We start from the raw sequence: 25,581 nt of genomic DNA on the forward strand, positions 1-25,581 counted from the left end.
TTGCCTTGTCTGCCAACATGGGGCCTAAGCGTAGTGCTAGTGATGCATGTGGTAACACACCAAAGCGGGCTGGTAAAGTGGTGTCACTGACAAAGTTAAAGTGTTGGACAAACTTCAGGGTGGAATGTCGGCGACAATTCTCCGTCAGGACGATTCCCCGTCATTTATTTACATACCAGTTTATTTAGCAAGTACAGTACACTAGTTTTTTACTTATATGAGTTATAAAATCCCCCTGAAAATTAGTTATTAAAGTATTAATTAATCAATAATAAGTATATTAATAGAATGATGGGGAATTGTCCATGTTTTGACGGTGAATTGACTTGATGGTGAATTGTCTCAGAACCATAAGTTTGGGGTGAGTCAACTGTTCATACAATAAAGAAGGAGAACGTAGCATACGGGAGACAGTGAGGGCTAATGCACCAGACTGCTAAAGTGTCTCCACCTACACCTGTGAATTGTCTTGGAACTGCATGTTTGGGGTGAATGAGTCAACTGTTCATACAATAAAGAAGGCAGAATGTAGCATACAGGAGGCAGTGAGGGCTAGTGCACCAGACTGCTGAAGTGTCTCCACCTACGCTTGTGCTTGTCAGGTTTCAGTTTTAAATTTACATTTTTGTTGTTTTTAATACTTTATGCTAGTTTATAAGGTGTATGTAGTGCATAAACAGTATTATTCAGATGTAATATACATATAGACATGCGTAATTATGTGCACACAAGGGCAGAACATATACGCGAATTTACCACTTACGCGAAGGGTCTGGGAACCTAACCTTCGCGTGAATTAAGGGCTTACCTGTATTATTTTGTACAAGAATAGGGCATAGGGTTTATTTCAATGGATGAAATCAGTGGAAAATTCCAGGGAAGTTCTGCTTAGCGCAGTGCAGCCGGGCAGAGAGGGTAATGGAGGGGAGTCAAGAACGGGGAAAAATGGCGAAATTGTCAACAATGGATGGGAGTACAGATGAGATTAGGAGTGCTGATTAGTGTTGGACATTGGCAGTACTGATAGATGATACAAGCCACCACTTGTAAGCCCGGGAGAATTCAAAATAACACAGAATCACAAAAGTGATGCCTCGCGGTACGATCCATTTGCTCCCGAGCGTCACGAAAGTGATGCCCCGTGGTTAAGGGGTTAAACAACATGACTTTCTTTTTTTTCTCAGTCACTATTGTTCATTTCTATGTTGCTCCTTATATCATAATTACTATACTTCTCTCCGTTTCAGTATTCTGCCTACTGTATTTGCTACCACCTGTAATTCATTTTGTTTTAGTATTTCTGCTATTGATTCGTTTCCTTTAATTTCTCTTGGTATACCTTAGAGTTATTAAAATAATGATTAGTTAATGATACAGTAAGTATATTTATAGAATGATGGGGAATAGTCCAGGGTACGAATTGTCCTGACGGGAAATCGTCCATGTTTTGACGGGGAATTATCTGATGGCTAATTGACTTGACGGTGAGTTGTCTCGACGGTGAATTGTCTCAGAACCTTATCATGGTGTGCTCCACATATGAATAAATGATGCTGATTTTCATTCTCTTCTTGACACATGTCAAATACGATATGAGGTTAGGCTCATACTTTTTCTTATAATTTTCCTTCACTTCTAGCATTTTGGTTCGCATCAAAAATATTATCTTTGCTTGTTTTGGTTGGAGTCTGGCCCTGAGAGCACATGTCACATACGATATTAGGTTAGGCTCATACTTTTTCTTATAATTTTTCTTCACTTCTAGCATTCTGGTTTGCATCAAAAATATTATCTTTGCTTGTTTTGGTTGGAGTCTGGCCCTGAGAGCATCAAAATGCGCAACTTTGCATCGAAACGTTGGGTAGGCAGACCACTCCAAAATGCATCAAAATTTGATTCATCGATTTCTAAACTGTCAAAATTTGAGAAACCTCTGGGGGTAGGGGGGTTTCAAGAATACTCTCCCAGTATCCCTGCTTGTCGTACGAGGCGACTATAAGGGTTGGTGGTGGGTTAGTGCCCCACCCCGTAAAAAGAACTAACTAAACAAGCGAATAAATCACCTCGGACCAGGACTGAGCATACGTTGACGACTAAGGAACGGACAAAAGAACATTCTGAGGGTGGGAACATGAAATGTGAGAGGATTGAATGATGAAGTGAAAGAGAGAGAGATTGTTCAGGTGCTTGAGGATGCAGGAGTGGATATATGTGGATTGACTGAAACTAAATGGTAAGCTGAAAGGGTGAGAGAATTGGAATATGGTGTAGGTATATGTGTGGGAGTTAATGAGAATGAGAGGGCAAGAGAGGGAGTATGTCTGATGATAAGCAAGAAGTGGAAGGAGAATATAAGAGAGTATGGAACAGTGGGTGCAAGGATTGTATGGGTGAGGATGAAAGTAGGTATACAAGCGTGGGCGATTGTATGTGTGTATGCTCCGACAGAGGACCTAGTGGCAAGAGTGAAAGATGAGTTTTGGGCAAGAGTAGAAGCTTGTATGGACAAATTTGAGAGGAGCGAGAGAGAGTGCTTTTGATTGGAGACATGAATGGCAAAGTTGGGAATGTACGAGTGGATGGAGTGGTTGGTCAGTGGGGTGTGCCAGCTAACGTAGATGGGAATGGTAGTGCTTTGGTGGACATCTGTGCTGGTAAGGGGTTGGCAATAGCCAACACTTACTTTCAACATAAGATGATCCACCAATATACATGGAGAGTAATGAGGAGGATGGATGGTGAACTTGTTGAATGAAAGGCAATGATAGACTATGTGTGTGTGGATGAGTGAATGAGAAGACAAGTGTTGGATGCAAGAGTGTGGAGAGGGTGGGGGAATGGAGTCTCAGACCATCACTTAGAGATGGCCAAGGTAAAGCTGCAAAGAAAATGGTTGAGGAGACGAAGGGGAAGAGAGGAGGAAACGGCTCCCGTGAGAAGAGTGGAGAATTAGCAAGATAGTGAGAAAATGGCAGAGTATAAGAGCATAGTGGAAGAAAGACTGGGAAGGTATGATCTAGAGCAGATGGAAGGGGTGAAAGACGTATGTAAGATATTCACGGAAGAGATAGGCGCAGCGTCTGCAGCGTGTGAGGTGGTTGGTGGAGTTAGGAGCAGATGCAAGGGTGTGCAAGGCACAGCATGGTGGAATAATGAGGTGAAACGAGCTGTGGAACAAAAGTAGAAGGCATATAGTGAATGATTAGCGAGTAGAGGTAGGGGAGAAGATGAGAGAGAGAGGAGAGAGAGGTATATGTGAGTAGGAGAAGGGATGTGAAGAGACCGGTGAAGGAGAGTAAGAAGAAAGTGGATGAAGAGTTTGGTAGGAATCTGAGTGTGAAATGGAGGGAGAGTAAGAAATTGTTTTGGAAGGAGGTAAAGAAAGTAAGGCAGTGTGAAAGTGGAAATAGTAGGGGAGTGAAAGATAGGAATAATAGATTGTTGGTGGAGAAGAGAGAGAGAAATTGAGGAGATGGAAGGAGCACTTTGAGGATTTGTTGAATGTAGAGAGTGACAGCAGTGCGAGTATGAGTGGTTGGAGAATGGGTGGGAGAAGAAGAGATGAGAGGAGGGAGGAAGAGATCAGTAGGACGGAAGTAGTGAAAGCAATGAAGATCAAGTTGGGAAAGGCCCCAGGAATTGATGGAGTGTGTGGTGAAATGCTGAGGTATGGGGGTGAGATTGTTGTGGAGTGGATATGGAAGTTGTGTAGATTGGCTTGGGAAGAGGGAAGGGTTCCAGAGGACTGGAAATCAGGTATAGTTGTTCCTTTATGTAAAGGAAAAGGGGAGCGAGAAAGTATCTTGTAACCATAGGGGTATTTAGGCATATGACAGAGGAGCTAGTTGGGGAAGAACAAGGGGGATTTAGGAAGGGAAAAGGGTGTGTAGATCAGATAATTGTTCTAAGATGTTTAGTAGAGAGGTATCTAGAGAAGGGAAAGAAAGTGTATGCTGCCTTCATGGACTTGGAGAAAGTTTATGACAGAATAGATAGGCAAGGTATGTGGAAGGTATTGAGAATATATGGAGTGGAGAGGAAATTATTGAGTGCTGTGAAGATTATGTACGAAGGAGCTAGGGCTGTGGTGCGAGTGGATGGTGAGCTGAGTGAGTTCTTTGATCTAAATTTGGGACTGAAATAGGGTTGTGTGATGTCTCCATGGCTGTTTAATATATACCTAGATGGGGTTGTAAAGGAGGTGCAAGGTAGGGCAGTGGATGTGGGGGTGGCTCTAGTGAATGAGGGTGAGATGTGGAAAATTCCAGTGTTGCTGTTTGCTGATGAAACAATATTGTTGAGTGAAGATGAATGGGAGTTGCAAGGTTTGGTGAATGATTTTGGGACTGTGTAAGAAGAGGAATCTGAAAGTTAATGTAAACAATTGTTATGGTGTTTGTGAGGAATGAAGCCACAATGCATAGTGAGGTTGGATGGTGTGGATATGGAGAATATGAGGGCATTCAAGTACTTGGGTAGTGTGATCAGTAAGGATGGAAGTTTTGGGGATGAAGTGCGTGAAAGGTTACAGCAGGGAAGGAAGGTTGTTGGTTCACTGAAAACAGTGATGAGAAATAGGGAGGTGAGTATGGAAGTTAAGAAGTCACTGCATGATAGTATTGTGATCCCTACCCTGACGTATGGAAGCGGGACATGGACCTTGCTAGAGGGGAACAAGTCAAGAATGAGAGCAGTGGAAATGAGTTACTTGAGAGGAGCATGTGGAATGACATGGAGGGACAGGTTGACGAATGAAGAAGTGAAGGAATGTTGTGGGGTGGATGTGGATGTGGTTGAAAAAATTAGGAGAAATACACTGAGGTGGTTTGGACATGGTGGCTTTACATCGAGTGACAAGCCAAATGGTTTCATGTAAGCCAAGAAACCATTTACAACGCTGGGTGGCGACCTTATAACCAGAACATACGTGCTCCCTACGTGTCAGCAAGTGGGTTGGTGGAGGGTTAGTGCCCCTCCCCGTAAAACAAATAACTGAAAGTCAAATGACCACCCCTTACGGGATTATGGCGTCTGGCAATAGATAGAATAGATAGATAGGTTTGGACATGTGGAGAGAATGGAGAATGAAAGGCTGACTAAGAGGGTGTATGTAGGTGACGTGAAGGGAGGGAGAGGGAAGGGAAGACTGAGGACGAGGTGGAGGGATGGAGTTGAGAGGTATACGAGGGAGGGGGAAGTAAGTTTGGGGGAGGGCAGTCAAATGGTGGGCGAGAGAGCTACTTGGAGGTGTTTCGTCTGTGGCCACCCTTTGCGGGATTAGGGCATCAGGCTATAGATAGATAGATAGATTTATATCTTGTCCTCTAAGCTCCTTTTCCGAAGCTGTTTCTAAGAAGTGCTTCTTCAGGTCATGATAGTTGCCCTTTTTGTAGTTTAGACTCTCTTTGTAACTCTCCTCACTATTACTCCCTTCACTGGTAACTGTCATATGCAGTCCTGAAGTTGCAATTTAATTCTGCATGGTCGTTTTTGCCGAATGGAGGGTGATACATTATATTGTCAATATCATTTTCTTGCCTAGTAAGTATAAGATCTAGTACTGATGGATCATCAAGTCCTCTTTTTTCTGATGTTTTCCTTTTCATGCTATGTTAGGAAAAACTCCTGCATAAGATCCTGGAGCTTTTGATCCCAGCAGCTTTCATGGTTTCATACATCTAGAGTATTCCAATTTATATTTGTATTGAAATCTCCAGTTAATATAATTTTTTCATATTTCTTTTCCATTCTGTGTAGTAATGATCTTAGACTCTGAATTGTACTTTCTGTCAGGTCTTCATAATTGCCTCTTTTCTGGGTGTTTGTTTTTGATGTCTTGTATAAATTTGCCACCATTAATTTCCCTTGGAGGAGTTTGGGAGAGTGTGCAAGAAACGGAATCTAAAGGTGAATGTAGGGGAGAGTAAAGTGATGGTCTTTGAGAGAGGTGAAGTCAGTGAATGTACAGGAAGGTTGGATGGTGACGAATTGGAAAATGTGAGTACGTTTAAGTACTTGGGTAGTGTGATAAGTAAGGATGGAGGTTTGGAGGGTGAAGTGCTTGAAAGGGTACAGCAGGGAAGAAAGGTTGCTGGTTCTTTGAAAGCAGTGATGAGAAACAGGGAAGTGAGCATGGAAATGAAAAAGTTACTACATGACAGTATTGTGATACCAACTCTAATGTATGGAAGTGAAGCTTGGACGTTGTTGGAAGGACACAAGTCAAGAGTGAGAGCAGTGGAAATGAGTTATTTAAGAGGAGCCTGTGGAGTCACATGGAGAGACAGGCTGACGAATGAGAATATAAAGCAGCGTTGTGGTGTGGATGTGGATGTGATAGGAAGCGTTATGAGGAACACACTGAGGTGATTTGGCCATGTGGAGAGGATGGAAGGTGTAAGACTGACGAAGAGAGTGTATGTGCGTGAGGTGGAGGGGGGAAGAGGGAGGGGGAGGCCGAGGATGGGATGGGGTGGAGAGGTATATGAGTGAGGGGGGTGTGAGTTGGGAGCAGGGCAGTGAAATGGCAGGGGACAGGACGACGTGGAGGCGATTTGTTTGTGGCCACCCCAAACGGGATTGAGGCGTCTGGCAATAGATAGATAGATAGATGTGTTACTCTCCAGTGCAGTCAGTTCTACTTGTGAGTGTATATCTAGTTTTATATCTTTGACGTGTAGATTTTTCTTTGTTAAGATTATAATTCCTCCTCCTTTTCTTAAATTTCTGTCTCTTCTTCATATATTGTATTCCTTTAAGCTTAGGGTATCATTTAATATCTTTGGGGTTAATTTTGTTTCAGTTAGGCAACCAATATGTGGTTTCTTTTCTTTGGTATAGTCTTCCATCTCTAATTATTTAGGCACTATTCCATCTACATTTGAGTACATCAACTCAGTCATCTTGTTTACATACTTGCCATAACTTGAGTCTACTACCTTCCTTCTTTTTTATTCCCTGTTGGTTATGTGCCACTTGTGTACCTGCAGTCCAATTACTTTGTAAAAAATTTACACTTCTCTTAGTGTGATCTTTCCTCATTCTTTGTTTTTGCCTCCTCCTTCTTCACTTTTCGTATTACCAATTCCTCTTGAGTTTGGCATCTTTTTATCCATACTTTTTTAAATTCCTCTTTTTCCATGAGTTTGCATTTGTTTGACTATTAGCGACTGGTGAAAAAGATAACTAGATCGGATGTGAGAGGTGTAAGGTTGAGAGGAAGACTACGAATAGGATGGATGGACAGTGTGAAGAGAGCGTTGGATGCAAGAGGGATGTCTGTTGAGCAAGGAAGAGTGGCTGTGCATGATAGGAATGACTGGAGAGAAACTTTGAATGAATAAATGATGATGCAGCCCTGAGGGGATATTCTCCCACATTTGGCCTGATCAGCTGATCAGGTCAGGTGCGAGTAAGGGGATGGGTCCATTATGAAATGGCAGGAGTAAACCAGCTTTGCTCTCAGGCCCTGCTGTGGATGTTGCTGACTGCACTGCACGGTTGACCCTCGTGCGGTGTGATGTGGTGAGGATGTGTCCCTTTTCCACTTGGGGCTAAGATGCGAATGACTGTGTGTGTGTGTGGTTGAGTAAATCGGGAGTGTGTCGTCCTGTCTCAGCTACTCCCTTTCTTTGGGAGAAGCAGCCTAGGTATATAGATTGTATATGGATAGATTGTTTGCATTTTTTAGTATTTCCTCCAGTGTTCACGCTCTGGAAGGTTACTTTTAGGGGCCTTGACTTATTTCTCTCGTATTTCCCTAGCCTTTTGTGTTCCTCTATGTCTGTATCACAGATTTCCTCTGACACTTCCTTCAATATGCTTATTATATTTGCCATCTCCATTTTGTCTCGAAATTTTGTTTTTATTCCTTTATCTACAGTATACCAGTGATTACTATAGATTTGTTGATATCTGCTGATTCTGTGTCCAGGTTTGGTTTGGTTTTTAATATTTCTTTCACATTCATTCAAATGCTTTCATCTTCGAGTCTTGTTTCAGTCTTTCCTTACTTTCACCATTTCAGCATACATAGTTTCCACATCATCTTTGTAAGTTTGCATCACTTCATTCACCTGGGTTATATTCTCTTCAATATCACTGCTTTGGTCTGTCAGACTGCTTGCTTGCCTAATTGTCTCTGTATCATTTGTGAACTCCTCCCTAATACTCTCATGGTTGAAAACTGTACTTGCCATTTCACTGATCTTCCTTCTTAGTGAACCCACCTCAACTGACAGCTCATTTATTGTTGTGTCATTTTGTTTAATTCCTTTACTAATTTTTCATTTTCTTCCTTATGCATGCGGAGTTACTTCTTAATTTCAACCATTTCACTCTGAAAAGCCTTCTCCAGTTTATTCATCCTCGATACTAGTTTGTTATATGTTTCCATTTCAACCAGTTCCTGGTAGAAATCATCATCCTGTTTTCTACCTTTATCCCTTTTCTTAACTCCTTCCATATTCACTTTATTAAAGATGGTTCTCATCTAGTTGTATTACTTGGAAAGATTCTACTTACAAATATGGGTCTCCTTGCTACTCGTCTGGTGATAGACGACACAGCTGATGATGCGTTGATCAGCACATTGTTGCACTGATTGGCTGTATTCTGCTATTTGGACAACACTTTTGCTTTTACTTGCATTACTATATTAGACCTCCATTTAGTTTAACCTAGGACAGAGCTTGACTCATATAAAGATACTATTTAGGTGTGGCCAGTTGTGGCCAAGGGTGGCCAGCGCGGTGTGAGGAGACAGACGTGTTGCCTCTGACGCTGCCTGTGTGTGTGTGTGTGTGTGTGTGTGTGTGTGTGTGTGTGTGTGTGTGTAATTCACCGGGTCAGTCAGGATCACTTGATGGTCGTGATCGTCAGCTTTTTACCCTCCCGGAAGGGAGCTGAGAGCTCATATAGTCCGATCTAAGGGCAAGGCTGTGACCTTCACACACGCACACACCCGCCCCCTTGCTCGAGGGGGACAGTAACCACCCACTTCGTCAGTGAAACTTTTCGCAACCTGAGCGAGCCGCAAACTCCCTTCTACCAGATGGCAAGCGAGAACGTTACCACTGCGCCAGCGAGCGGTGTGTGTGTTTGTGTGTATCTGTATCTGTCTGTCAGCAAGATTATGAAAAACAATTGGACGGAATTGCACCAAATATGAAATAATGATCAAACACCATGAGAGAAACAAAGGATTAATTTTAGACATAAAAGGGTCATAGGTCAAGGGCAAGGTCAGCTCACAGAGTGTTGATCTGATTTGAACCAGAGTGGCTGGAACGGTTGAGGGATGGTAAAGGGTGACATGATTCAATCTTTAGAACAGTCATTCAAGGTAAGTGTCACAGGCCAAAATCAAAGTTTCAGCCTTTAGATGCAAATAGATCTAATTCAGTTTGGATCAGACTGGTTAGAGGGGTTCAGGGTTAAGCAGGAATGAACTTATTCTGTTTTCAGAGGTGAAGGTCACACTGTAAAGTTTAACACATGTTCAGATTTGAACCAAACATTGTCAGTGGATTTAGGTTCAGGTAAGGATAAATTGACCTGATTTGGGGAGCAGTCAAGGCTGAGGGCAAGGGCATGGGGCAGAGGTTGGCCTTGAAGTCTTTCCATTTGATCAGTGGTCACCTGTCATGTACAAGAACATTGCTCATCAATGTCAAAACATGATGGCTAGTCATGCCATTTGATCAGTAGATCAGAAGTAGGGAAGATGCTTCAGTTCACCACATCTACACAATTATTTTCCAACATTTTTTCATGACTATACTGTAGTTTCAGATCACGGATGCCCATTGCTTGTATGGATAGAACTTTATACTGATTCTAATGTGTGGGTGTCACATTCTCTGAGTGCTTTTTGTTCTTCTTATGATGCAATTTTCATCAGAAAATTTATGACAAATGTAGTAAGTAATCTTGTATTTTCAATGTGCAGGAGTTCCATCTGAAGGGATACCCAGATGATGTAGTAGAGATTGAACTGAAGGACAAGTTCGCCAAGAGCCGCCCTATCATGAGTCGCTTTCTGGGTCGTCTTACAATACAGATTGCAGCATTACGGGAGAAGAGGTGAGGAAGATGCATGTGATCATTTCTGGCTAAGCTTTCTTGTGTGGATGAATACTGAGATGGTCACTATGGGCCAACTGAATACTATTAGCAGATTCTTTTTCTTGACAAATCTGAAGTAGTATGTTGATAGTAAGGAGATTTTAGTTAAATGACACCTTTCTTCCTCCCCAGTAGTGAATCAGGTGGTCAGCTGGATTTTGCCTTAAGCAGCAAGAGCGCTGGTGAGGCTGTGTCTGGGCATGTGTACTTCACTGCAGACTTTCCCACCCTACCTCAGGGCAGCACTGGGTCATGCACTAGTCATGGGGATCTGCCATGTCCAGGGGAACAGACCAGTGTTATGTCCCGGCCAGAACCCTCATACCGAGAGCCTATAGCCAATGGGCATCTTAGCAACCGGAGAACTGGTCTGGCCAATGGCACAGTGGGGAAGGATGAAGGAGAGGCCTCAAATGGAGAAGTGGGCTGTGGGAGTAGTAGTGGCAGCAGCAGTAGGGAGTCAGACTATTCACCTATTTGGAAGTACTCTTGCAAAGTTCCTAACACTGGAGGCGGACATAGTAAAATGGGAATTAGTGCAGGGGCCGGAAGTGGGGAGGAAGCCATCTATGAGACAGTGTACCCAGCAGAGGACTACCACACCCAGGATGGAGAAGGAGAAATTATGACTCTGTCAGCCTCTAACTTGACCCAGCTTCAGCAGAGTGATGAGGATTCCCCACCTCCCCTACCCCCTCGCACCAAGTCTCTTATGAAATCTTTGGGTGACTGTGGCCACCGCCCACTGGAACGTTCAATGGCTGTCCAGTTGGGTTTACCTCCGCCATTCCCTACCGTTGTGAGAAAGCGGCCAGTTCCTCCCCCAGATGCCCCAGGGCATGGTGGGGATCAAACTGGTCTTTCCTCCATCCCACCTCTGAATGGTAGCACAGAAGCTAGTGTTCGACCAAAAGCAGTTGGTCTCAGTACCAGCTCCCAGTCCAGCTGTGACAGTGAAAGTAGTAGTGCTAGCTGCCCAGACCCTAGAAAACCTTATAGTGCAACTGAGGCAGCTTTCTCTTATGACATTGTGGATCTAGATGACATTCTTCATGGCTCAGATGTCTCATGCAGCCACACCGATGCTGACAGTCAGGACCATGCAGGACAACCTTCAACTCAGGGACCTCATTCATCTTTGCAATCTTCTTCATGTGCTTCCATGGAAAGTGAATCTTGGGAGGAGCCACCACGCCCTTGCCTCTTGCCACAATCTGCAGATGATTCAAGCAGAGAGGTCAGGGGTGTAGAGGGGGAGGATATTGTAGGAATGGTCCCCTCTGTTACTGTGGCCCCTTTAGCCACCCCAGAGCAGGATTCTAGCCTTCTCCAGGAAACTGCCTCCACTGACACACTGCTGGAGAATACAGAGGAAGCCTTTGAGCCTGATATTCCTGGCAAGTGTGATGGAGAGACCTCTCACTTACAAGATACCGGTAAAACCCTCACCATGCCAGACAGTGACACTTGTGATGGTCACGTAGCCTCTGACTTTAGCTTTAATTCCAGTGTGTTACCAGAAGTGTTGAGTAACCAAAGTGATTCTTTATCTAGTCCAGTAAATGTAACATGTAAGTGTGATGTTTTGGCCAGTTCCAATGTGGAGCAAAGTCCAGTACAAGGAAGTAGTACTAGTAAAGTTGTTGACAGGACAGGTCATGGTAATGTAGATACTAATGGTGAATGTAGTGAAAGTGAGCTGAGATCAACAGGCAGTATATATAGAAGAAGATCAGAGTCATCCTATGGTGATAACCAGGAACAGGACAGAGGTTCAGGACTGAGGGCATCACGGGAAGGTTCTTTGTCTGGTTGTTCCCCTTGTCCTTCACCACCCCAGCCCCATCTCAGTGACTCACTCCTTCAGGTTTCTGGGTCCACCTCAGAGTCTGTATCTCCTCCTAGTGGGTCTGTGACTTGTTCTTTATCAGGTGAGGATGGACGGAGAGGTTCAGAGTCTACATGCATGGTGGTCAGTACAGAAAGTTCCTCCTCAAACTCTGTCTTTGCCAGTCCTACCAATGATCTCAGTGTGGAATCATTGATGTGTGCTGCTCTTTCCCTCAACATGAACATCCCCTCTGAAGTTCATCAGAACCCAAGTCAGGATGTTCAGGAGTACCAAGAGACAGCCGTGCAACCAGGGAAAAACCCACCTACTACACAAGAGCCAGTTGGGAATGAGGATGAAGAGGACACCCCACCTGCTGTGCCACCTCACAAACCTCATCACGGATTGCTGAAGGCCCTGGTCCATGCACCTCTCTGCCCACCTTCTCCTAGCCACAGTGCAAAGCCGCAGCCACCAGAACGCACCACCAGCGATCGGCGAGAGAGAGAGGCAGGGCGAAATGAAGACCGGAGGGAGGCAGGATGGGGTGAGGAGGGATGGGAACGGGATGAAGGTGGTAAACCTCATCACCCCAAGCTGTCTCGACAACCCTCACTGCGAGATTGGCTCAAAAAGTACCCTAAAGTTGAGGTGGCTTTTGATGAACCCCTCCCTTCAAGTGAGTATTTAATAAACCTTTATTTTACCAAAACACTTTCAAGTTGATAATTGTATTTGGTAGAGCAGGGTTTGAGAAAAATATGATATGGGTAAGTTAGAAATGCATTTTAGAATACCATAAAGTCTCAGTTTAGTGGACAGAAATTTAGGAGCTTATGGATTTAGCAACTGGGATCATATAGCTTAAATTTCACTAAGTTAATTTACTGTAATTTGATTATTTATCTGCATGTTTAAAGATTTCAAAAAGCAACAACAGGAGCACAATTCTCATCTCTCCATTTCCACAACATCCCAAGGTTCTCTCTCTTCTGTAATCTTCCATGATATTTTTAAATTAATTTTAAAAAAGTTATTTATGATTTAAAAACTTTCTCCACTTGGACAAGAAGACACCAGAAAATCCCAGACAATGTCCTCTTGTTTGAATTTGTGACTTGTCAGAATGGTGCAGGCAGATTTATGCTTTCTTTTAGGCATTAGTGATGGTGATTGTATTGTACCGTAAATAAAGGCTCCAACATGCTTACATGCATTGGTCATGGTCATCTGATGACAGCTTTTCATGCTGCTTAATCTCTGGGACCCCTCCTTTCTTATTCCCTTATCCATGAGGCCACACACTGTGACTTCGTCCCAGGATTTGTTTGGCCTGCCTCTTGCAACTCTTTACCCTTGACCTTCACATTTCTCATCATCTTGCACTCATTTGTTGTCTTCCATCCTCTCAGTATGCCTACACCATCTAATTCTACCTTTCCTCGTCACATCACCAATACATTTCAGTCCCATCCTTTCTCTCAGCTCTTCCATCACGGTCCTACTCCCCCAGGCCTCGCATTCAAGGATTCACTACAGATTCATCTAATCATTGTCATTCTGTATGTTTGAGCCTACGAATATCCTCTTCCTTTACTGCCCAGGTCTCACTACACAGTCCTAACACATGCAGCTTACAGAGGTCCCATAGCATGAAGGGAGAGCCCCCTCAGTGTCAGGAGAGGCAACAGCTCTCTAAACTTCCTCCAATCACTCCTTACCTTAGCCACACAGCTAGCTCCAGGCCCACCTCCTGCACATAATATGAGGAGCTCCAAGGAGTAGCACCAAATGCATCAAAATCAAAACCAAGAAAATGGAGGACAGACTACAGTAATGAATTTTGGACTCATGGCACCATGGTGTTCCTGCTTGGAGTGCCTCTGAAAATTTTTAATGACGATACTGCCTGGAGGAACTCCAAGGTGCCAGGGGTAAAAAATATCCATTCTTTAGCCTACATTTTCTTGGTTTATCGATTGTGGCAGGTGTGGTGTTACTCCACAGATAGCCTCATATGTCCCCCAAATAACAAAACTCTTCCACACGCTCAAGAGATTCTCCAGCAAAATCAGTCTTTTCATGCCTGACAATCTCTACAAGCTCTCCCTGACTCACTGCAACCATGAAATTAGCATTATTTTGCAGTCTTCCTCTAATACCACTACATTTCATATACACCCACTTACCACAAACACTGCACAAGATGGAGTTGGCAAACTGCACATGACCACACTCTCTCTGCTTTGACAGTTCCTTTACCAGCCCTAAATATCATCACTTTTGTTTTTTCCATATTTACTCTCACGCCCTTGTGCCCTGTTCTGTCACTCCATTTCCTAAATTTGTCCTCCACCTCAGTCTCATTCCCTGCAGTCAGTGTCAAGACATCAGCATACTAATCTCCCATGGAAGTCCATTTCTGAAGTCACATGAGAGAGCTTCAAGTACCATGACAACAATATATGGCTCAAGACTGACTCTTGATGCACACCAAGATTCATAGTCTCTCAAATCTCCATTCATTCACACCTGGGTGCGAGCACCCACATACATAGCCAATTCCTCTCTAACCAACCACTCCTCGATCCCAAGCTTTCTCATTGTCCACTTCACCATCTGACTGTTAAAGGCCTTGTCCAAATCAACAAAATGTACAGCTCAGTTTTCTCTCCCGTATATTTTTCCAGAAGCTGTCAGACAGTGAATATGGCATCAGTGGTTCCTTTGCCTGCCATAAACCCAAACTTCATATCATCAATATTCATGTCTTCCCATATCATACCTTCTAGGTTTCTCATTATTTCCCTCATTATCAGGTCCAATGTTTTGTGTTTCTATAATTTCCTCTTTCAAGGGTATCATCTTCCCCTTATACACATTTAGTCACACTCTTCAGCTAGTTGTCTGGGATAACACACTCATGTATAATTGAATTTATCAACTCAGTAACGAAACTCACTCCTGTATCTCCTGAGGCTTCAGCATTTCAGCAGTCAACCCAAACACACCTGTTGCCTTCCCCAACAGCATCCTGCCAATTACCCTGCTTACAGTAGCAGCATCAATCAATCAGGCCAAGGGACAGACTTTGGATCCGCTGACTCCAAACTTTCCCTGCTCCAGTCAAACTCCTCATTCAGCAGCCAGTTATAATGTTCCCACCAGGCATCTTTAATATCCTCACTTTCCATCACTACCTGTTCTTCATCAGTCTTCACACACTGCTTACCTGTGATATTCTTGTTTTCCTTCTTCATCAGATTTGCTACCTTAAATACCATATTCTTCCGTTCAGCACTAATAGTTTAGGTTAACCAGTAAAAGTCTCTGAGACAGATTTTGCCCTGTAAGCCTCCTTTCCAGCCCAATGCTTGGCAGCAAAGCATTCCTTTCTGTTACCACCCCTTTTCCATCCATCCATCCATCCATCATCCAATCCTACATTGTCCCATGAGGAGCATAAGAGCCCGGGGCTAGTCAAGTTGGTCCTGACATTTAAGATGAGAGTGACCAGCCTCACTCATCCCTGAGTGACATTGCATGAGCAGTAAACCCCAACCACTCCATGGATATAAACCTTCGCTGGCTCAATCTGATTGGAGTGCCGTAATTACCCAGTAAATCACCAGGCACCAAAATTTGGTTATATGGTTACCACCCAGCATAGTAAATGGTTTTCTGGTGTACAGGAAACCATTGGGCTTGTCACTCAGTGTAGAGTCACCCACAGGCAGAAGTAAGAGGAAAGAATGAAGGAAAGAAAGACAGAAGAGGATGGAAGGAAAGAAGGATGGAGGAGAGGAAAGGGCAGACATCCAGGAGCAGTACTACATCGAGTGAGCAGATGGTGAGTGCCCCCACCACCCCTTTTCCATTTGTGGAAAAATCTTCTTTTCTCTTTAACTGTGACCTCCACATCCTCATCCCACCACCATGTTACCCTATGTCTAGAGGGCCCCTTGTCCATCCACAGTTTGCATCAGTAACCCTCAAGAAATTGTTCTTTCTTACTGTTCATTAACACTACTCCCAACAGCTCCATGTTCATCCACCACACTGCTTATCTCGTTAAGGAAGGCATCCCCTACTGCTTGGCTTTTCAACTTCCAAATTTTCCTTGTAGGTGCTTAGATCCTTTTCTTCACCACCTGCTCCTTCAGCGCCATGTCACATATCTGTAATTTGTGTTGCCGCACACATTTTTTGGTCTCTTTAGCTTTAAAATCCAACACTAACCTCCTATCAGCCCACCTGACCAGGAAATAGTCAATCTGGCTACTATGACCCCTAGACTTATATGTAATCAGCCTATTCTCTCTTTTTCCTAGTCATGTTCATTGCTTCTCCAAATTCAGGTATCCATTCCCCTTCTGCTTTGCTTATACCATATTGCATCCCCCGTGTACTCTTCATATCCTTGAGTTGCATCATCCACATGAGCATTTAAATCCCCACCCAAAACTACACTCTTATTAGTCCCCGTACCACCAACCACACGTATCAAGCCATCCCAGAATCTATCTTTTCCTACATCATTCAGGACAACCTGTGGAGCATACATCAGTATAACTGAAATCATGAGCTTACAAAACAATATTTGCACTGCTCAGATTTATTCATTTACCGTTATTACAATCTTGAAACTTTCCATGCATTTCTCCTCAACCAGCACACCCACACCACTATATCCATCTACACTTCCCTCCAGTAGTTTATATCTGCAGTCCCTCCCAGTAATCATCTTTGCTGCCTCTCCCCTGAACCTGACTTCTTGTATGCAGCAGACATCCACCTGCCTCCTACTTGGAATCTCTACTAATTCCTCTGCTCTACCCTTCAAACTACTCACATTCCACGATGCCACTCTGAACCCCTTGGGTCATTCGATTTTCACAGGCTTTTTTTTTATTACTCTTTCTTCCCATTTTAATCATCTCTATCTATCTGTCTATTGCCAGACGCCTCAATCCCGTTTGGGGTGGCCACAAACAAATCGCCTCCACATCGTCCTGTCCCCCGCCATTTCACTGCCCTGCTCCCAACTCACACCCCCCTCTCTCGTATACCTCTCCACCCCATCCCTCCATCTCATCCTCGGCCTCCCCCTCCCTCTTCCCCCCTCCACCTCACTCACATACAGTACACTCTCTTCGTCAGTCTTTCACCCTCCATCCTCTCCACATGGCCAAACCACCTCAGTGTGTTCCTCATAACACTTACTATCACATCCACATCCACACCACAACGCACCTTTATATCCTCATTCGTCAGCCTGTCTCTCCATGTGACTCCACAGGCTCCTTTTAAATAACTCATTTCCACTGCTCTCACTCTTGACTTGTGTCCTTCCAACAACGTCCAAGCTTCACTTCCATACGTTAGAGTTGGTATCACAATACTGTCATGTAGTAACTTTTTCACTTCCATGCTCACTTCCCTGTTTCTTATCACTGCTTTCAAAGAACCAGCAACCTTTCTTCCCTGCTGTACCCTTTCAAGCACTTCACCCTCCAAATCTCCATCCTTACTCATCACACTACCCAAGTACTTAAATGTACTCACATTTTCCAATTCCTCACCATCCAACCTCGCTGTACATTCACTGACTTCACCTCTCTCAAAGACCATCACTTTACTCTTCCCTACATTCACCTTTAGATTCCGTTTCTTGCACACTCTCCCAAACTCATCCACCAAGCCTTGCAGCTCCCCTTCGTCTTCACTCAACAACACAAGATCATCTGCAAACAACAGTACAGGGAGTTTCCAAACACTATCCTCTCTCACCAGGGCCACTCCAACATCCACTACCCTATCTTGTACCTCTTTTATTACCCCATCCGTGAACAGATTGAACAACCATGGAGACATGACACATCCCTGTTTCAACCCAACCTCCAAAGAGAAAAATTCACTTAGTTCACCATCCACACGCACTGCAGCTTTAGCACCATCATACATACTCTTGACAGCATTCAACAACTTTCCATCTACTCCATATATTCTTAATACTTTCCACAATCCTTGTCTATCCACCCTGTCATATGCTTTCTCCAAATCCATGAAAGCCGCATACAACTTCTTTCCCTTCTCTAGAAACTTTTCCACTAAAGATCTAAGAATGAATATCTGATCTACACAACCTTTTCCCTTCCTAAAGCCTCCCTGTTCTTCTCCAATTAATTCCTCTGTTCTTTCTATAACTCTGTCAATAAGTATCCTACTATACACTTTTCCTATTATACTAAGAAGACAAATGCCCCTATGATTACCACACACTTCTTTTTCCCCATTTCCTTTGTGCAAGGGAATAATTATACCTGACTTCCAATCCTCCGGGACTCTACCTTCCTCCCAGGCCAATCTGCACATCTGCCACATCCATCCTACTATCTCTCCCCCATGCTTCAGGATTTCACCACACATAAGTCTGGTAAATACAGGGGGAGACAGACCACAGGCTCCGCCTACCTGCATAGTCCCAATTCCAGGCATGGGACCTGGGACCCATAGCCCACCAACTGTGGCCAGTGGCTGTGGCAGTGGCCTCGGGGCATCCTGCCAGGACAGCGACAGGGACACTCTCCAACCATGCCTTGGCACTATAACTGCTCTGCCGTTTTACATCCACTGATCAGGCAACCTCTTTGGCCAGTACTTCCGGGTTCAAGACCCTATCTGTTGGGTGGAAATGGCTGCCTGGAAACCACAATGCCCTGTACCCTCTGACACTAATTTGAGGGCCATTCTATCACAGTCTCAAAACTGTGCTGGCAGAGCCCATGCTACTTTTCCCCTTAGATCTGCCATGAGGTAGTGTTGTTTTCCTGGCACCTGGCACCTCTGTGACATAGTGGGGTACAGAAGGCTCTCGATCTTCGATCGGTTTTGGGACCGAGAAAAATTATCAAAATGTGATTTATCGAAGTGTGAATTGATAAACTTAAGGAAAAAAAATAAATGGGACCGGCATGTCGCCGACAAACCTACATCAACTTTTACGTATACATTTATACCCACCCAAAATCTTAACACAGCCATATATTTGCTTATATTTAGTACATATTTACTTACTATTAGCATTAAAAGCAAGAAATACAGGCTGCACACACTTTAATATAGAAAGAATGACGCTCATGTGGTGAGTGTTGGGTTCCGAGACAATTCACCGTCAAGTCAATTCGCCATCAAAACATGGACGTTCCCTGTCAGGACAATTTGCACCCTGGACGATTCCCCGTCATTCCATAAATATACATTATTAATTAGTCAATATTTTAATAACTGTATTTCAGGGGGATCCATCAGAGTTTTTGTTCAATAGCGTAGGCTTTGAATATTACAGTATTTATTAGTTGCACCTTTAGTCAATAATTAACTTGTTTCTTCCTCGCTGTAGTCGCCTTTGAATTATATTCTGTCATCACTCATAGCTGTCTTCATTAATGACAGCGAACTGTCTTGTTATTGTTATGACAGCAAATTGTCCCGACCGGTTCCAAGGTGATGGTTGAGTCACTGTTGCCAGCCACCACTGCCACCCTCGCTGCCATCACTCGCGCTCGCCCCAACCCTGCTTGAGTGAACACCTGCTTCCTTATCCTTTTCCCAATCACCATAGCCACGCTGTTCATGCTTTCACTGCCTCCATCATCACAAAAAAGATTTCAAACTTTTGAATGAGGGCAAGCTTCACCAAGTGGCCAGTAGGTGGCATGACAGATGAACAGATGGGCTTTGACTTGCGCTCGCAACCTGGCTTGAGTTATTGAAGCACGACTTTTGAAATCGAAGCACGAATTTTGGACGAGCAGGCGAGTCTGATGGAAGTATGAAATATCAAAGTAATATTAATCAAAGATTGAGAGCCTACTGTACAGTATAGAATGCACATGTAGGGTAGTGTATGAGATAGTTTGAACAAAACTGTTTGGCAGAGTACATTGACCTACTCCCAGTGTTAGTGTCACATTGAAAAAGATCAGTAAATGGGGATGGTAAGGATATCCTGATGGCTAGTGAAACAGAATCTCCAGCTCTCCTTGTTACTAGCATTCTCATCCTCCTCAGGAGTACCATGCTGATTGGATGTTGCTAAGCATACTCTCATTTATTAATAATAATAATAGTAATAATAATAATAATAATGATAATAATAATAATAATAATAATAATAATAAACACAAAAGAAGAAGACAGTACAATCACTATTTTCGTGATATATACTCTCGCGAAATTTCATTTCGTAGTGGCAAGGGAATGTTTTTTTCCTATGATATTCGCGAGCCCCTGCATCTCCGCAGTCACTTGTTTTGAACCGACCATTGAGGAGATGTTGGAAACAGACGAACGAGTCAGTGACAACGAAGTTCAGGAACTCTTACCTGTCCCACCAGGTGAACCAACATCTCGCCAAATCACAGAATTGCTGACAACCAGTGCTTGTTTGAAAGAGCAAATTGAGGAATGTGATGGGAAGACAGAGATCTTGGACACGATGGGAAGACAGAGATCAGGGACACTTTCCTCCTGATGGTGGATAGACTTCTGTCTAATTACAAGGACCTTTTCAACGCCAGAGTTCATGCACGTCATCAGACTCTGATGGCATCATTCCTGTCCTCTTGTATTCAACTGTCCAGGCTTTGGAGAACATACAGGCTGGGGAGGACGAAGGTGCTGTGGACGAGGACATTGATGACATTGCGGAGCTTGATGAGCTCCCACTGGATTCGGAGGGCTTTGATGTTGAACCATCGGAAAGTGGTGGTGTGGGGGACTCAACAGTGGTGGCGGGGAGCAGTGAGGGAGCAGGTGGTAACTAACCACCGCTCTCAGCCTCGGAACTCATCTTCAAGCCCCATCAAGCTGTTCAGCCTAAGTGTCAGTGTTAGTCAATTCTTTGTTCAGTAGTATATGTCTGATTAACTGTATGTAATTTATAGTAGGGGTATTGTGTCATTAATGGGTAGTTAAGGGGCAGTGAAGTGGCTGACCCCGGAACCAATTACCACTTATAACGTGTAAAGTATACACACGAATTTCGTGAGTTTAAATTTCACGCCGCAATTGTGGTACCAATTAGGCACGAAAATAGTGACTGTACTGTACAGTAATGAGAAGACAAAAAATAAAGATTATAATTGTTATTATTATTATTATTATTATTATTAATATTATACATACATTCATGCATCATCTAATCCTGTGTTGCCTCATGAGGAGCATAGGAGCCCAGGGCTAGGCAAGTTGGTCCTGACATTTAAGATGAGAGTGACCAGCCTCACTCATCCCTGAGCGGCATTACGTGAGCGATAATCCCCAGTCACCCCTTGTATATAAACGTACACAGTCTCAGTATGATTGGAGCACCCTAATTACCCACTAGACCACCAGGCACCATAAGTTGGTTATATGGTTACCACCCAGGGTAGGAAATGGTTTCCTGGTGTACAGGAAACCATTTAGCATGTCACTCACTGTAGAGCCACCCCCATCCTTCTGTCTGTGGGTGACTCTACACTGAGTGACAAGCCAAATGGTTTCCTGTACACCAGGAAACTATTTACAATGCTGGGTGGTAACCATGTAACCACCTTATGGTAACTGGCAGTTTAGTGGGTAACTAGGGCACTCCAATCAGATTAAGCCTGTGTAGGTTTATATCCAAGGGATGGTTGGGGTTTATTGTTCATGTAATGCCACTCAGGGATGAGTGAGACTAGTCACTGTCATTTCAAATGTCAGGACCGACTTCCCTAGTTCCGGGCTTCTACACTCATCATGGGGCAACACAGGATTAGATGATGTACAGTGTGTATGTATGTATATATGTATAATAATAATAATAATAATAATAATAATAATAAAAGATAATAATAACAATTGTTATTTTTTGTCTTTTCATTATTTTTCTTTTGTGTTGTTTATTATTATGATTTACTGTATCTTAATGAGAGGTATTTGTGTTTTATTTTGTGATTGTTTGGATAGGTATGGGGGCTAACTATGCAAGCAGTGGACAGTTGGCAGCAGTGGACTGGGTTTTGCCCTTACTAGTCTGCTAAGTTAAGGTTTTATTGTACATTACTGGGTATATACCACTAGGGCTGTATGTATCATTCATGTTTGTTATAGAAGAAAATAGTGCTTGTCAAAACAATATTTTAATTCCATAATATTTACTTTCAATAAAAATTTGGATATTTAGCAATAATGATTTTTCTGGGAATGGAAAAAAGGTTCTAACAGAGAGCAATAGTTGACTGCCAAGTGTAGGGCCAGAAAGGAGGTGTACAGGGCAAAACCTGTGAATCTGAGACTTTCATTGGAGAGCCCTAATGGTGCCGAAAGGAAGAATGTGGTATTTAAGGGGCCAAAACAGATGAAGAGAGAAAACAGGATATCATAAGTGAGGACTGAGTGAAGAAAGATGAAGGAAAGCTAGTGGTGGACACTAAGGATAGTGAAGATAATTATTAAAGAGAGCATTATAATTGGTGTTGCTAATTGAGGATTTATACAGCAGAGATCAGTGGATCCCCAGTGTTTGGCCCTTGGCCTTAGGTTGATGCTTCTGCAGTGAGCAGAGCAATCAGCAGGATGCAGTTGGGAAAGGCGGCGGGTGTGACTAGGTTGACTGCCGAGATGCTGAAGTCCTCAGGAGATATAGGTCTTCCAAATAATATACTAACAAAAGTTCAGTCTGTGTTGAACAGGGCGGCACGGCTTATCTTTGGTCTCCCCCCGAGAACCTCAACTACCCCGTTTCTGATTGAGTTGCATTGGTTACCAGTAAAGGCTAGAATTGAATTTAAACTGTGTCTTATTACATTCAAGGTTCTTAAGTTTGGTGAACCAAAGTATCTTGCTGAATTGTTAAAACTTCCATCGACACGCCCGGGTGTGATGTTACGCAGTGAAGATGATTCCTTGCATCTTGATGAGCCAGGAGCCATTCACAAGTCATCTTTCTCTGATCGTTCTTTTGCATATAGAGCCCCTAGATTATATAACAGATTGCCATTGTCCATAAGACAGCTCTCTACTGTTGAATCCTTTAAGAGACAGCTGAAAGCCTTTCTTTTTTCAAAATGCTATGACCTGGAGAGAGGTATTATGACAGATGATTATAGGGTTTAATTATTGCCACTTTCATGTATATATGATGTAGCTTGTATTATATACAAGAAATGTCACAATTCTTGTAATTGTAAAAATAATGTATGTGTGTCGAGCGCTAGTGAATTCCCAAAAGGAAGAACTGGCGCTTTTGAGAAACAAAAGGCCAGATTATTATTATTATTATTATTATTACTGATTTGATAATTCTATTACATATTAGTGTGTTGTTGTTCCAAATGACTAGTTGAAGGGCATGATTGTAAATGTGTGTAAAGGGAAGCGTGATGCCCTAGAAAAAGGAAGTTATTGAGACATAAAACTTTTGGTTCAGATAATGAAAGTAATGGAGAGAGCTCTGGCAGGTATGATAAGAGAAAGATTGACTGTTGATAAAATACAGTTTGGTGTTATGGCAGGCAAAGAGACCACTGATCGCATTAATATCACCAGTGCAACCTAACACATCATGTCTTGCCACTCTATTCACTACATCCTGCAGCTTCTCATAAAAGTCATCCTTCATTTCATCAGCAGCCTCATTTGTCGGAGCATACCCTACAACCATACTGATATTACCATGATCAGATTTTAAACGAGCATAAAGCAAGCGCTCATTAATTGGTTCAAACTCACATACTGCTTTACAAGCATCTCTACTCAGCAGTAAGCCTACTCCTTGGTAATGATTTCCATCACTCCTACCAGAAACCAACATAGTAATACCATCTTCCAAATTCATTTTACCAGCTTCAAGCAACCTCGTTTCTGTAAGAGCACAAATATCCATCTTGTATTCTTTGAACACTGAAATAAGCTCTTCCATTTTACTAGCCTGATTGAGAGTTCGAACATTCCAGTTTCCTATTCTTAAGGTTCTTTTTGGATGTATAAACTTATTTTTACACCGTGGGATTCTTAGCACCCCCTGCCCACTTAAGGGCTGCACGGGACTGAGGGCCATTGCTTCGTCACCAGAGTTCATCAAGATTTCTTAGGCAAAAAAAATATTTTACCCTGGAGCTAATGCCAGTGACTTGCAGGAACCAGACAGTGGAGAGAGGAAATTAACTAAATGAAAAGAAAATGCAGAGGGTTTGGACAGACAAAGTACAAGGGAAAGAAAGAGAGCAAAGAGAATGTAGATAAAAGTGTCCCTTTTAGTCGCCTCTTACGACAAGCAGGGAATACTGGGGAAGTATTCTATCCCCCCTTCCCCAGGGGGGACCACTGATACAATATTCATTGCATGACACCATCATAAAAAATACATAGGAATGAAATGGGAGCTCAACTTTGTTTTTGTTGATTTGGAGAAAGCCTTTGACAGAGTTCCTAAGGAGGTAATGAAGTGGGCAATGTGAAAGCTTGAGATTTAGGAGTGGCTGGTTAGAGTGGTTATGGCAGTGTACAAACGTGCTTGCACTCAGATGAGAGTGAACGGAGATTTGAGCAATGAGTTTCCATGATTGTTGGCATGCACATACATCAAAGGTCAGTCTTAAGCCCATTATTGTTTATCATGTGGCTGAAGCTCACCCACTTGACTTCAGAACTGAACTCTCATGGGAGATGTGTGCTAATGATTTGGTGTTGATCATCGAGAATGAGAGAGAGGCGGAGGAAAGAGTTGGGAAGTGGAGAGAGGATTTGGAGTACAAGAGTTTGGCATTAATGTGGATAAAACAAAATCTACGTCTGACTCTAGTACTATCAAAGCAGAGGGCATTTGACCATGTGCAGTATGCCACAAGGATGTGGGAAGTAACTCCACGGTGATAGGTGGGTGTATAAGAGATGTGCAGGTAATGGTATTAGAAGTAGGCTTTGAAATAATGCTGATTTTGTGCGTGTACGGGAGAGCATGTAGAGATTGAAAGGTTGGAAACGATTGATCTTGCTGGAGAGTCCCTTGAGTGTGTGGAGGAGGTTTGTTATTTGGGGAATGTGGTATGTGATGAAAATGGGGCTAGAGCTAGTTCTGTGGCTAGGGTAAGCAGTGGTTGGAGGAAGTTCAGGGAGCTGTTGTCTTCCCAAACACTGAGAGAGTCCTTCTTTCATGTTAAGGGATCCTTGTAGCTTGTGTTAGGATTGCAATGTTGTGTAGCAGTGAGTCCTGGGCAGTAAAGGAAGATGATATTTTTAGGGATAGATGTACAGAAATGACAATGACAAGATGGATGTGTAGTGTGTCCTTGAATATGAAGCCTTGGGTGGAGATGGGGGCAAAAGGCTAGGATTGTGATTGAGGAGTTGAGAGGAAGGATGGGTATTGAATTTATTATTTATTACCACACACTTCTTTTTCCCCTTTCCCTTTGTACAAGGGAATAATTATACCTGACTTCCAATCCTCCAGGACTCTACCTTCCTCCCAGGCCAATCTGCACATCTTCCATCTCCATTCTACTGCTATCTCCCCCATGCTTCAGCATTTCACCACACACTCCATCAGTTCCTGGGGCTTTCCCCATTTTGACTTTCTTCATTGCTTCCATAAC

General features: G+C 43.2%; 1 protein-coding gene across 1 annotated transcript in view; it reads left to right on the forward strand.

Annotated features, from left to right (window-relative positions):
- Nucleotides 1-25,581, forward strand: part of LOC145415046 (uncharacterized) — a 1,008,740-nt gene that overhangs the window by 308,203 nt on the left and 674,956 nt on the right. The window contains exons 5-6 of the mRNA XM_080284461.1: nucleotides 9,950-10,083; nucleotides 10,261-12,635. Coding sequence (XP_080140587.1) covers nucleotides 9,950-10,083; nucleotides 10,261-12,635 — 2,509 coding nt within the window. The remainder of the gene's footprint in view (nucleotides 1-9,949; nucleotides 10,084-10,260; nucleotides 12,636-25,581) is intronic.

Source organism: Coenobita brevimanus, chromosome 101, assembly GCF_032717465.1.
Source record: "Coenobita brevimanus isolate Jiangsu-jjx chromosome 101, ASM3271746v2, whole genome shotgun sequence".
Lineage (NCBI taxonomy): Eukaryota > Metazoa > Arthropoda > Malacostraca > Decapoda > Coenobitidae > Coenobita > Coenobita brevimanus.